Source organism: Rattus norvegicus, chromosome 19, assembly GCF_036323735.1.
Source record: "Rattus norvegicus strain BN/NHsdMcwi chromosome 19, GRCr8, whole genome shotgun sequence".
Taxonomy (NCBI): Eukaryota; Metazoa; Chordata; class Mammalia; order Rodentia; family Muridae; genus Rattus; species Rattus norvegicus.
Genome location: NC_086037.1, coordinates 43174302 through 43187950, shown reverse-complemented (window position 1 = coordinate 43187950; position 13649 = coordinate 43174302). Strand labels below are relative to the sequence as shown.

General features: G+C 38.2%; 1 protein-coding gene across 12 annotated transcripts in view; it reads left to right on the top strand.

Annotated features, from left to right (window-relative positions):
• Inpp4b (inositol polyphosphate-4-phosphatase type II B) overlaps nt 1-13649 on the top strand; it is a 750330-nt gene that overhangs the window by 387089 nt on the left and 349592 nt on the right. For all 12 annotated transcript variants that reach the window (XM_063277738.1, XM_063277736.1, XM_017601165.3 and 9 more), the window contains 2 exons: nt 2862-3070; nt 5276-5320. In XM_063277738.1, coding sequence (XP_063133808.1) covers nt 2980-3070; nt 5276-5320 — 136 coding nt within the window. In that variant the 5' untranslated portion in view covers nt 2862-2979. The remainder of the gene's footprint in view (nt 1-2861; nt 3071-5275; nt 5321-13649) is intronic.

Sequence of the window (13649 nt, the reverse complement as noted above, 5' to 3'; positions counted from 1 at the left end):
AAATAACTATCACGAAAACAAGAATAAATAAAATCTTCACGCTAAGTGCTAGGAGGTCTTCCATGAACTCTGTCTGAATAGGATTGAAGCCAAAGAAAGAACTTGAAGGTGGTGTCCCTACACTTAGGATGGATGGCAGGACTTCTGTGTGTTTATTCACTCAGAACCCTGTCTGCCCTTTGGGACTTTCTAGTTCAAGAGCGGAGTAAAACTCCACTATCCTTGAATCTGATCACACAGTACTTTTGTGATACCTCCAGTCTCAGCTTTATAGAAATCCAGAGTGCCCAACCAGGTATATTAACATCATATAGAGTAAAAGATGAGTTTGAGCTCATCTCGCTTCTTCAAACTCTGTTCTCGTTCTCTTCCCTGTCCTAGAATAAGAGCATGGCTCAGTCTCTGTAGACAAAAGGTATAGTTTGATGCAAGTAAATTGTATAATTTAATTGCAGGAGAAATATCTTTACTATACTCTTTGAATGTAATCCTAATACGACCTGACTCCTCTATATTTCTTTTTATCTTTTTATAATTTAATTAAATTTTCAGGTTTCTTTTCCCTTCTTGGAATTTTTGTAAGCATTTCTCAGATTTCTACATTGACATTAGACAGTGTGTTAGAAAGGATGCTATCTTAAACATGGAACAATTACTACATACAATTACTTAGTTTTATGCTTTGTACCCACTATTTACCATTAGCACCCTGTCTTAACCAGAAGATGCCATTTGGTCTGTCTTTCAACACTAAACGACCAGCACAACGCAGCAACCTTGGAATTTTGAAGAAATCTCATAATACCCCTCCACTGTGGAATGTCTCTGATTTTCTTATGTGGGGTCAGTCTCCTCCTAACTAAACCATAATGTCTTTTAATGACTTTTACCAGCATTTCACAGTTTTCATTTAATGTGAACTAACAGTTCTTTCGAGCAGTTATGTAGTCGGACTGCATTTTATTCATTGCTTTTCTGAGTAACAATAGAGGACAAGAAATGGGCTAGATACTTGTTATGCATAAAGAGAGACCTTTAAATAAATGTGTGATGTGCAGAAACCACAGGTTGTGTATGATCAGCAAAGCAGAGCACTTCCAAAACGGCACAGGACAGAAAGCCAGCCACAGAGGTGGTAAAGCCTTGCCTTGTCACCTGGAAAGTCAGTGAGTTTTCTGCAGCTTCCCTATTGACATGGTCTGAGATGTAAATCTCAATCGCAAGGGTCAATTCTTAAACTATTCTTTAGTGCAACAAGAGAAGATTGGAAATCGGACCCCAGGCTCAGCAGTAGCACTTGCTATTCCTTCGAGTACTGTTTTTCCCTTGCTGCATTTGTTTTGAGCAGACAGATGATATGGTTCAAATGGGACCATGGCAATAAGAGCTCAGATGCATTTAACTTTATTCTCCATTGTCTCTCCACATCACACAAGTGCACATGTGCCTGCGCCAGCATTTATTTTATCAATTATTCACACCTACTGTTCTGAGTGGCTATTATATCAAGGATTCATATTATCTTTTGTGGGTCTTTCAATTATTTTTAAATGACCGATCAGGATTAAGGGTTGTGTATTTCATTAAAATATTCTAAGGAGGTTGATAAGGTCCTTATCAGAATGGTGCCACAGGAATTTCAGGTTTTGGGGAAACTATGCAATGTGTATTTATCAGAAAAGAATTATAATTGTAATAGAATGTAGAAAGAATTTTCTTAATTAAAAAATATTTTTAACGCGTTGTTTACAATCTAACTGATGGCAAACAGTCCTTCACTTCAGATGATATTCTCAATGCTGATACATTAAGAAGCAATTAGCAATTTTGTAAAACTTTCTTAAGATTCAGGTCGCTCCCCCCATGTCATCATTGCCAGCTGATTTCTAAGAACTAAAGCTGAATCTTAAATGAAGCCACTTTGTTAAGGAAAACAGAAAGAAGGGAGCGTTGATTGTGAGTTTTGAGGTCACATCAGTATTCCAAACCAAAGCTGTTGGCTGGTATCTCATTAAGCTTCGGTGTGTAGACACGTAAAGATTTTTGCACATTTTAATTCAGCTGGTAACTTGATTTAAAACATTGATTTTTTTTTTCAATTCATTCTTGGTCATGTATATCAACATGAATTTGTAACAATTTAAAGTTTTCTATAGCAGGGCACTAAATCGGGGTGGAGTTTCCCTTCCTCGTGTGGATTACCATCGGTTTTCTGTTGCTTTCATTTTCCCTTGAGCTTCATCTTTGGAGAATTATTTTTCATTCCTTTCACATCATACTCCGATCATTAAGCAATTAAATCACCGTCAGACAGAACAGTAGGAGACCGTGGAAAATAATGAGGGCTGGGAAGGCCCCTGTTCAACCTGTTGGCCTATCTTAGAAGAAAAATGCATGCCAAACTATGGTTATGCACTTGTGACTAAATCTCTGACAGGAGCACAGAGGAACAGAGAGGACATAAAGGGAGATTCCAGTGGAAGGAGTCACAGTGATGGTCACGGTGGCAGCGCAGGCAAATTCCCTGACAGGAAGCCATCTGCTTCTGCCACCTACTCTATTTGGTGCACATTAAGTTAGCAACGCTGAATCCATCTTACGGCTCAGAAAATTAAATTGAAGCAATAAATATACCTTTCTGGAAATTTAGACATTGCTCATGTGACTCCAATAATTCTCTTGAAAACACTAACTTAGCCTAGGGCTTCCAGAGATCTTCCCAGCTTGGTTCTGAAAGTGTCACAGGGCTGGTGTGGAGGGAAGGTAATTTGAAACGACTTGTACTTTCTATATTGATTCTTAGACTTGAATTGAGATCTAAAATGGCAGCAATGTTGAATATTGATGTTTTCTATGTGCAGAATCTCGCAGTGGACTATTAGATCATTAATGTGAAGATACATCAACGTCAAACCGGAACATTATCTGGTACCATTTGGAAAAGACACTGTGGAGAATAAGTCAGTTGTGAGGTGGATCATGGAAATCAAAGAGGAAGGAACGTCAGAAGAAGGCCAGCATTTTCTTCCAGCAGCTCAGGCAAATGACCCTGAGGACATTCAGTTTACCAGTAAGTGTGTGTGTGTGTGTGTGTGTGTGTGTGTGTGTGTGTGTGTACATGTATATGTGCTCACTCCTCCTATATGTCTCTAAAGAGCCATTGTGTTAACTAAACAAATATCCCTGTGCCTTCACAGAAACCTGGGTTCCACTAAATGTCATGAGATTACCTCATTTCTTTCCGTTTTCTTCTCTGTGCTTTGGGTTGAGCCTGCCCTGCAGTCCTCTCATCTTTTATCTTGGGTGAGACAGATGATGGATAGGTCATGGACCAGCATCAAATGATAAAATTTCCAATGTACATTAAATGCTGATAAATATATTTTATGGGCCCTTTCCAGATGCTAATCATATTTAAGAAGAGCTCCCATTTGATATTTATTTATTCTTAAAGAGAATTAATATTTTGGAAGCTAGGCATTTTTAAGACCAAAAGGTATTTAAGCTGAAAGCACTAGTGAAAAATGTTGCACAAGAAGCTTTGCCTGGCTGCTTTAGCAGAGGCCACTAATTCACATAACAGAGGAAGCTTAGAGATTTGGCCAAGATTTACATCTGAACATTGAAGTCAGTTTTTGTGCTCCTTATGTAATTAAGAAGTGTAAGAGAGTGCTAAGCTTTCTCTCCTGCTTAAATTATAGGGTTTCCATTTGTTCTTTTGAATCAATGGTTTCCTTTCTTTCAGAGTGCTCCTTTTACCCATTTTTTAATACTAGGAAATGCATGCTTAACCTCATTAAATTTATAGCCTAAAATTATCTTCAAAAGATGGTATTGGTTGGGTGCATTGAATTTGGTATCAAAGCTTAGAGCAGAGTTAATTATTAGTATCAAAAACAACAGCGAAAAACAAACCAAAACAAACCCTAGACTATTTGATTTTTCATGAAAACATACCTAATGATTCTAGCCTCTTTTGGATAGTCTAACATTGTTAACTAAAGCATTTTTAAATGTCAGCAGGAGAGAAAAAAGAAATAAATGGTTGCTGTGCAAAACATTTATTTCTTTTGCAAAACAAAACAAAAAGGTGGTTTTAAAAATATCTTATTGACCAAATGCCAGTTCATTTAAACAGTCTGAGTAGTACACAAAGTCAGGAGCTTCACATACATTGGCAAATGACATAATCCCTATAGGTTTTACTTTTATTTTGGCTACTTTTGAGTTTTAACCAATGACGTCATTCATTCACACCCTCCCTATGCTTGTTGGAGTTTCTATTGACTATCTACCTCCCACAATGCATTACTGCAACCTGATCATTCCGCTTCCGAACCTACCACATTTGTAGACACTTGTTCTGAGATCTGCTTCCTCACTTCTGCTCATTTTAAATCATTTTATATGCTGTCTTCTGAATTGAAATATCACTGACAAAAAGAATAGAAGTATTTGCTGTTTTTTTTAAACAAAACCCCCATGATTTGATTGTGCCAAATGAAGACTCGGGAGGCAGATGCTGGGGTGAAAGACTGCTACCTCAGAGAGGCAGAGAAAGTACGCAGCTGACCCAACTCCTCAACCAATATCCCAGAAGGAAAGACAGTTTTCCTTCTCCACACTGTCTTAGAAACCCTTGTAACTGAATGTCCCTCCTTTCTATTTCCTGTATCTCTCTATCTAGTCCCCCAGTTTCCTTTCACTTTCTATCATTTTTCCTGTGTTCACTTCCTGTCAACTGGTTGCTTGGTCTACCTCTTGACCTATGGTTGACTTAATTTAATCCTGTTTACAATAAACAGAAAGCTCTGGATTAAAAGTGTGTGCGAGGGCTGAGCCACAGCATGACTAGAAACAATGTTTTCCTAATTTCACTGAGTAATCAAGTATCCTGCAACACTCTTGGGTTTAAGATGGGTTTTACTGCTCAGCCACGCTGCTACAGACAGGCTTTTCTAAGATACAACCTCAGGGGATCACAGAATGATCAGATATCCTGCAACAAGCATTGAGCAAAATGTTGTTGAAATAGCCAATAAGCAAAATAGCCAACCCCACACCCATGCCTACTAGAACTCAGCTTGCTAATTTCCATTGAGTTTACAATGAATAGCATGCCTTCCCAGAGAATTCACAATTAACCTGATAATTCAAATTTATTCATTCTTCCAAAAATGTATATACACATTTGGTTTGGTGAAACAGTACATGTGCTATGGTAGTGTTTATAATGCATAATTTTAAAGCCTAATCTTATCCCTCCTATTTATAGGCATCCAGAAGAGTCCCAATGAGCCACAGTTGGAATTCATTCTTGGTAAGGAATTCTACTTTATTTGTAGCAATTGGTAGAATGAGAATTTGTGCAGACATTTGCAAATTATGGTTGCATTATTTATATCATTATATTTTACTTTTAAAAACATTGTTCTAATAAAATCTTTCCATAACATAGTAATTATTTTCCTCAAATACTACTAATAAACAAACTATCTGAGCTGTTGCCTAGACCCATTTGCTGCCACAATCGAGTATATTTTCTTTTGAACTAAGCTTTTAAATGAACACAAGCATATGTTCAAATTGGTATCTAGAGATGAGATATATTTAACATGTCAATAGAGCTATTTTCTGTAGTTTGGGAGAGAGATTTAAAAATATAGATATACTGGTCTGAGTCCTTGTAATTTGAAGTCTCAATTATTTTAGGTGCACACACTGTCATTAATTATGTTGAAAATTTGTATCCTGTGGTCCTTGTATTTCATTTTCAGTATACCTTAATGAAATATCGATTGTATATAATTAATATTTTGAGCATCCCATTTTGTTGTGTCTTGCTAAAAGGGTATATGGTAACTACTCATTCTGGATTGGAGTTTCCTAGGTATTGAGAAACAGGCGAACTTGTGAAATCTCAAGAAATACTCATGGAAAAGGTGATAAAGATGTAGTTTGCTTAAGTTTTAAGTTGATTTTGGGCATAGAAAGAAGCCCTTTTCAGGAAGCAAGTGAGCGGCAAGGGGATGAAGGTGTCCTCAACACCCGGATGAGAACCCAGCACTTCTTAAGCATCTGTATACCTTCCACTTGCAATTGATTTTGAAGAAAATAAAACCCTTCTTTTGGGCTTTCTGGCAATATAAGAGTAGTTAGAAATATCCATATTTCAAACTACAAACAAAGCCTTATCTTATTATATACAGGGAAAGGGGGTTCTGAAGGAGAGAAGACTCTGGGATTAGAGAGGGGCATGGAGACCAGTTTACAACGGACAGTTTACACAAACAGATGTCTGCCTTTTATTTAAACTAAAATGAGTGGGTTTTTTTCAAAGCAAACTATGCTATTTAGTAAAATCCCAGTATAATAGCAAATCTGTCAAGTTCAGAAGCAACTCTGCTGTCACTTAGACTTGGGGTTTAGAAACATGGAAGAAATTCATAGCCATTAACACTCATTCATAGTAATAGTCAGTTTAAATAATGACTATTTCTTTTTCCTAATACTTATTAAAAACAGTAATGTTGTTAAAGATGGTTAATTTTATGCTATCAAATAACATGAAATACCTAATAACATGACACACACTTACCAAAGATACTCAGTGTAGAGGGAATTTGAGATCTAGAAGGCAGATATTACAAACGATCAGCCTCACAGCATGGGAAGATTCCCAACACTTGGATTTCTTACAGAACTTTTTTTACATTCCCATCATGGATGTCATCAAGGACCTTCCTTGCAGTGTATTACTCTGTTAATTCTCACACGTAGACTATTTTTTTAACTCAAAAATTTCTTTGGCTCTCTCTGTATCATTAACTTCATTTTCTAGTGAAAAAGATAATAACAATTCTCAAAAATCTATTGTTATATAAGGAAATATATAGTTACTTAATTAAAATAAAAAGAACAAATTCTAGAACAATATAGAATATTGAACAAGAGAGGACAATATAGAACAATATAAAATATGGAACAAGAGAGGAGACCTTTTCGCCATTCCAAAATTTTGATATTTGATTCACTACTTAATCAAAATATTGAGATAACTTGGAAATTTCAACAGCTTGTTTTATAAAGTGGGAAAGCAATCACACTTAATATTTAGACAGGTGATTTACTGGTTTGCATAAGTTATTTCCTGTGAAAACTTGCTTCTCAGTGATGTCTGTGTTGGTATAATAGCATTGTATCTTTCTGGAATTTCCATGCTACATCTTTATTCAAGTAAGCGAGGTCGGAGATTCTCAGTCAATTGAGCAAGCAAACTGGCTACGGACATCTTGACAGAGGTAGATAGGAAAGCTCTGAGAAAGCACTCTGTTCACCGCTAACCACACATCTAATGGGTGACAGGAGCTAAATGAAGAAATCTACCCTCACAGTGGGAGACTGAAAACACATTTGTTTGTCTTCCCACATGTACAGCAGCCCTTTATTTTCATAAATAAATAAAAATAAATAAATAATTCCCAGGGAGTACTGACTTTATTAAACAGTTTAATAAAATTGTTTCTGTTTCAGCAAAGCTAACACACAAACACACACACACACACACACACACACACACACACATACACACACACACAGAAGAACATTATTAAAATTTTGGGCATATGTCCTTCTTGAAGACATATAGTGGAAAAGTCTTAATAGAAAAATCTACACACTATTTAATTTTGTTCTCCAAGTATACTTAAATGTTTGTTACTACTTATCCATATTATCTCAAGTCAATAAATTGCTTCTTAAAAATATGATTTTATTATTGAGAATGGTGGCCCATATCTTCAATGTCAGTACAAAAGGAAGAGACAGGAAGAACTCTATCATAGACTCATCTGCATAACGAGTTCTAAGGCCTCCAAGGCAACACAAAGAGACCTTGGCTTAAGAAAAACAGGTGGGGAGAGAGACCCAACCGCCTGGTCAGGTGGGCACTCCTGAGGCTGCAGAGCAGAAGAGACCACCAACACTGCTCACCCCTGCCCACATCCCTGGCCCAAGAGGAAACTGTATAAGGCCTCTGGGCTCCCGTGGGGGAGGGCCCAGGAGCAGCAGGACACCTGCCAGAGACACCGCCAGACCCTGAAGGAAACAGACCGGATAAACAGTTCTCTGCACCCAAATCCCGTGGGAGGGAGAGCTAAACCTTCAGAGAGGCAGACAAGCCTGGGAAACCAGAAGAGACTGCTCCCTGCACACACATCTCGGACGCCAGAGGAAAAAGCCAAAGACCATCTGGAACCCTGGTGCACTGAAGCTCCCGGAAGGGGCGGCACAGGTCTTCCTGGTTGCTGCCGCTGCAGAGAGCCCCTGGGCAGCACCCCGCGAGCGAACCTGAGCCTCGGGACCACAGGTAAGACCAAATTTTCTGCTGCAAGAAAGCTGCCTGGTGAACTCAAGACACAGGCCCACAGGAACAGCTGAACACCTGTAGAGAGGAAAAACTACACGCCAGAAAGCAGAACACTCTGTCCCCATAACTGACTGAAAGAGAGGAAAACAGGTCTACAGCACTCCTGACACACAGGCTTATAGGACAGTCTAGCCACTGTCAGAAATAGCAGAACAAAGTAACACTAGAGATAATCTGATGGCGAGAGGCAAGCGCAGGAACCCAAGCAACAGAAACCAAGACTACATGCCATCATCGGAGCCCAATTCTCCCACCAAAACAAACATGGAATATCCAAACACACCAGAAAAGCAAGATCTAGTTTCAAAATCATATTTGATCATGATGCTGGAGGACTTCAAGAAAGACATGAACACACTTAGGGAAGCACAGGAAAACATTAATAAACAAGTAAAAGCCTACAGAGAGGAATCGCAAAAATCCCTGAAAGAATTCCAGGAAAACACAATCAAACAGTTGAAGGAATTAAAAATGGAAATAGAAGCAATCAAGAAAGAACACATGGAAACAACCCTGGATATAGAAAACCAAAAGAAGAGACAAGGAGCTGTAGATACAAGCTTCACCAACAGAATACAAGAGATGGAAGAGAGAATCTCAGGAGCAGAAGATTCCATAGAAATCATTGACTCAACTGTCAAAGATAATGTAAAGCGGAAAAAGCTACTGGTCCAAAACATACAGGAAATCCAGGACTCAATGAGAAGATCAAACCTAAGGATAATAGGTATAGAAGAGAGTGAAGACTACCAGCTCAAAGGACCAGTAAATATCTTCAACAAAATCATAGAAGAAAACTTCCCTAACCTAAAAAGAGAGATACCCATAGACATACAAGAAGCCTACAGAACTCCAAACAGATTGGACCAGAAAAGAAACACCTCCCGTCACATAATTGTCAAAACACCAAACGCACAAAATAAAGAAAGAATATTAAAAGCAGTAAGGGAAAAAGGTCAAGTAACATATAAAGGGAGACCTATCAGAATCACACCAGACTTCTCGCCAGAAACTATGAAGGCCAGAAGATCCTGGACTGATGTCATACAGACCCTAAGAGAACACAAATGCCAGCCCAGGTTACTGTATCCAGCAAAACTCTCAATTAACATTGATGGAGAAACCAAGATATTCCATGACAAAACCAAATTTACACAATATCTTTCTACAAATCCAGCACTACAAAGGATAATAAATGGTAAAGCCCAACATAAGGAGGCAAGCTATACCCTAGAAGAAGCAAGAAACTAATCGTCTTGGCAACAAAACAAAGAGAATGAAAGCACACAAACATAACCTCACATCCAAATATGAATATAACGGGAAGCAATAATCACTATTCCTTAATATCTCTCAATATCAATGGCCTCAACTCCCCAATAAAAAGACATAGATTAACAAACTGGATACGCAACGAGGACCCTGCATTCTGCTGCCTACAGGAAACACACCTCAGAGACAAAGACAGACACTACCTCAGAGTGAAAGGCTGGAAAACAACTTTCCAAGCAAATGGTCAGAAGAAGCAAGCTGGAGTAGCCATTCTAATATCAAATAAAATCAATTTCCAACTAAAAGTCATCAAAAAAGATAAGGAAGGACACTTCATATTCATCAAAGGAAAAATCAACCAAGATGAACTCTCAATCCTAAATATCTATGCCCCAAATACAAGGGCACCTACATACGTAAAAGAAACCTTACTAAAACTCAAAACACACATTGCACCTCACACAATAATAGTGGGAGATTTCAACACCCCACTCTCATCAATGGACAGATCATGGAAACAGAAGTTAAACAGTGATGTCGACAGACTAAGAGAAGTCATGAGCCAAATGGACTTAACGGATATTTATAGAACATTCTATCCTAAAGCAAAAGGATATACTTTCTTCTCAGCTCCTCATGGTACTTTCTCCAAAATTGACCATATAATTGGTCAAAAAACGGGCCTCAACAGGTACAGAAAGATAGAAATAATCCCATGCGTGCTATCGGACCACCACGGCCTAAAACTGGTCTTCAATAACAATAAGGGAAGAATGCCCACATATACGTGGAAATTGAACAATGCTCTACTCAATGATAACCTGGTCAAGGAAGAAATAAAGAAAGAAATTAAAAACTTTTTAGAATTTAATGAAAATGAAGATACAACATACTCAAACTTATGGGACACAATGAAAGCTGTGCTAAGAGGAAAACTCATAGCGCTGAGTGCCTGCAGAAAGAAACAGGAAAGAGCATATGTCAGCAGCTTGACAGCACACCTAAAAGCTCTAGAACAAAAAGAAGCAAATACACCCAGGAGGAGTAGAAGGCAGGAAATAATCAAACTCAGAGCTGAAATCAAACAAGTAGAAACAAAAAGGACCATAGAAAGAATCAACAGAACCAAAAGTTGGTTCTTTGAGAAAATCAACAAGATAGATAAACCCTTAGCCAGACTAACGAGAGGACACAGAGAGTGTGTCCAAATTAACAAAATCAGAAATGAAAAGGGAGACATAACTACAGATTCAGAGGAAATTAAAAAAATCATCAGATCTTACTATAAAAACCTATATTCAACAAAATATGAAAATCTTCAGGAAATGGACAATTTCCTAGACAGATACCAGGTATCGAGGTTAAATCAGGAACAGATAAACCAGTTAAACAACCCCATAACTCCTAAGGAAATAGAAGCAGTCATTAAAGGTCTCCCAACCAAAAAGAGCCCAGGTCCAGACGGGTTTAGTGCAGAATTCTATCAAACCTTCATAGAAGACCTCATACCAATATTATCCAAACTATTCCACAAAATTGAAACAGATGGAGCCCTACCGAATTCCTTCTACGAAGCCACAATTACTCTTATACCTAAACCACACAAAGACACAACAAAGAAAGAGAACTTCAGACCAATTTCCCTTATGAATATCGACGCAAAAATACTCAATAAAATTCTGGCAAACCGAATTCAAGAGCACATCAAAACAATCATCCACCATGATCAAGTAGGCTTCATCCCAGGCATGCAGGGATGGTTTAATATACGGAAAACCATCAACGTGATCCATCATATAAACAAACTGAAAGAACAGAACCACATGATCATTTCATTAGATGCTGAGAAAGCATTTGACAAAATTCAACACCCCTTCATGATAAAAGTCCTGGAAAGAATAGGAATTCAAGGCCCATACCTAAACATAGTAAAAGCCATATACAGCAAACCAGTTGCTAACATTAAACTAAATGGAGAGAAACTTGAAGCAATCCCACTAAAATCAGGGACTAGACAAGGCTGCCCACTCTCTCCCTACTTATTCAATATAGTTCTTGAAGTTCTAGCCAGAGCAATCAGACAACAAAAGGAGATCAAAGGGATACAGATCAGAAAAGAAGAGGTCAAAATATCACTATTTGCAGATGACATGATAGTATATTTAAGTGATCCCAAAAGTTCCACCAGAGAACTACTAAAGCTGATAAACAACTTCAGCAAAGTGGCTGGGTATAAAATTAACTCAAATAAATCAGTTGCCTTCCTCTATACAAAAGAGAAACAAGCCGAGAATGAAATTAGGGAAACGACACCCTTCATAATAGACCCAAATAATATAAAGTACCTCGGTGTGACTTTAACCAAGCAAGTAAAAGATCTGTACAATAAGAACTTCAAGAAACTGAGGAAAGAAATTGAAGAAGACCTCAGAAGATGGAAAGATCTCCCATGCTCATGGATTGGCAGGATTAATATAGTAAAAATGGCCATTTTACCAAAAGCAATCTACAGATTCAATGCAATCCCCATCAAAATACCAATCCAATTCTTCAAAGAGTTAGACAGAACAATTTGCAAATTCATCTGGAATAACAAAAAACCCAGGATAGCTAAAGCTATCCTCAACAATAAAAGAACTTCAGGGGGAATCACTATCCCTGAACTCAAGCAGTATTACAGAGCAATAGTGATAAAAACTGCATGGTATTGGTACAGAGACAGACAGATAGACCAATGGAATAGAATTGAAGACCCAGAAATGAACCCACACACCTATGGTCACTTGATTTTTGACAAAGGAGCCAAAACCATCCAATGGAAAAAAGATAGCATTTTCAGCAAATGGTGCTGGTTCAACTGGAGGGCAACATGTAGAAGAATGCAGATCGATCCATGCTTATCACCCTGTACAAAGCTTAAGTCCAAGTGGATCAAGGACCTCCACATCAAACCAGACACACTCAAACTAATAGAAGAAAAACTAGGGAAGCATCTGGAACACATGGGCACTGGAAAAAATTTCCTGAACAAAACACCAATGGCTCATGCTCTAAGATCAAGAATCGACAAATGGGATCTCATAAAACTGCAAAGCTTCTGTAAGGCAAAGGACACTGTGGTTAGGACAAAACGGCAACCAACAGATTGGGAAAAGATCTTTACCAATCCTACAACAGATAGAGGCCTTATATCCAAAATATACAAAGAACTCAAGAAGTTAGACCGCAGGGAAACAAATAACCCTATTAAAAAATGGGGTTCAGAGCTAAACAAAGAATTCACAGCTGAGGAATGCCGAATGGCTGAGAAACACCTAAAGAAATGTTCAACATCTTTAGTCATAAGGGAAATGCAAATCAAAACAACCCTGAGATTTCACCTCACACCAGTGCGACTGGCTAATATCAAAAACTCAGGTGACAGCAGATGCTGGCGAGGATGTGGAGAAAGAGGAACACTCCTCCATTGTTGGTGGGATTGCAGACTGGTAAAACCATTCTGGAAATCAGTCTGGAGGTTCCTCAGAAAATTGGACATTGAACTGCCTGAGGATCCAGCTATACCTCTCTTGGGCATATACCCAAAAGATGCCTCAACATATAAAAGAGACACGTGCTCCACTATGTTCATCGCAGCCTTATTTATAATAGCCAGAAAATGGAAAGAACCCAGATGCCCTTCAACAGAGGAATGGATACAGAAAATGTGGTACATCTACACAATGGAATATTACTCAGCTATCAAAAACAACGAGTTTATGAAATTCGTAGGCAAATGGTTGGAACTGGAAAATATCATCCTGAGTGAGCTAACCCAATCACAGAAAGACATACATGGTATGCACTCATTGATAAGTGGCTATTAGCCCAAATGCTTGAATTACCCTAGATCCCTAGAACAAACGAAACTCAAGACGGATGATCAAAATGTGAATGCTTCACTCCTTCT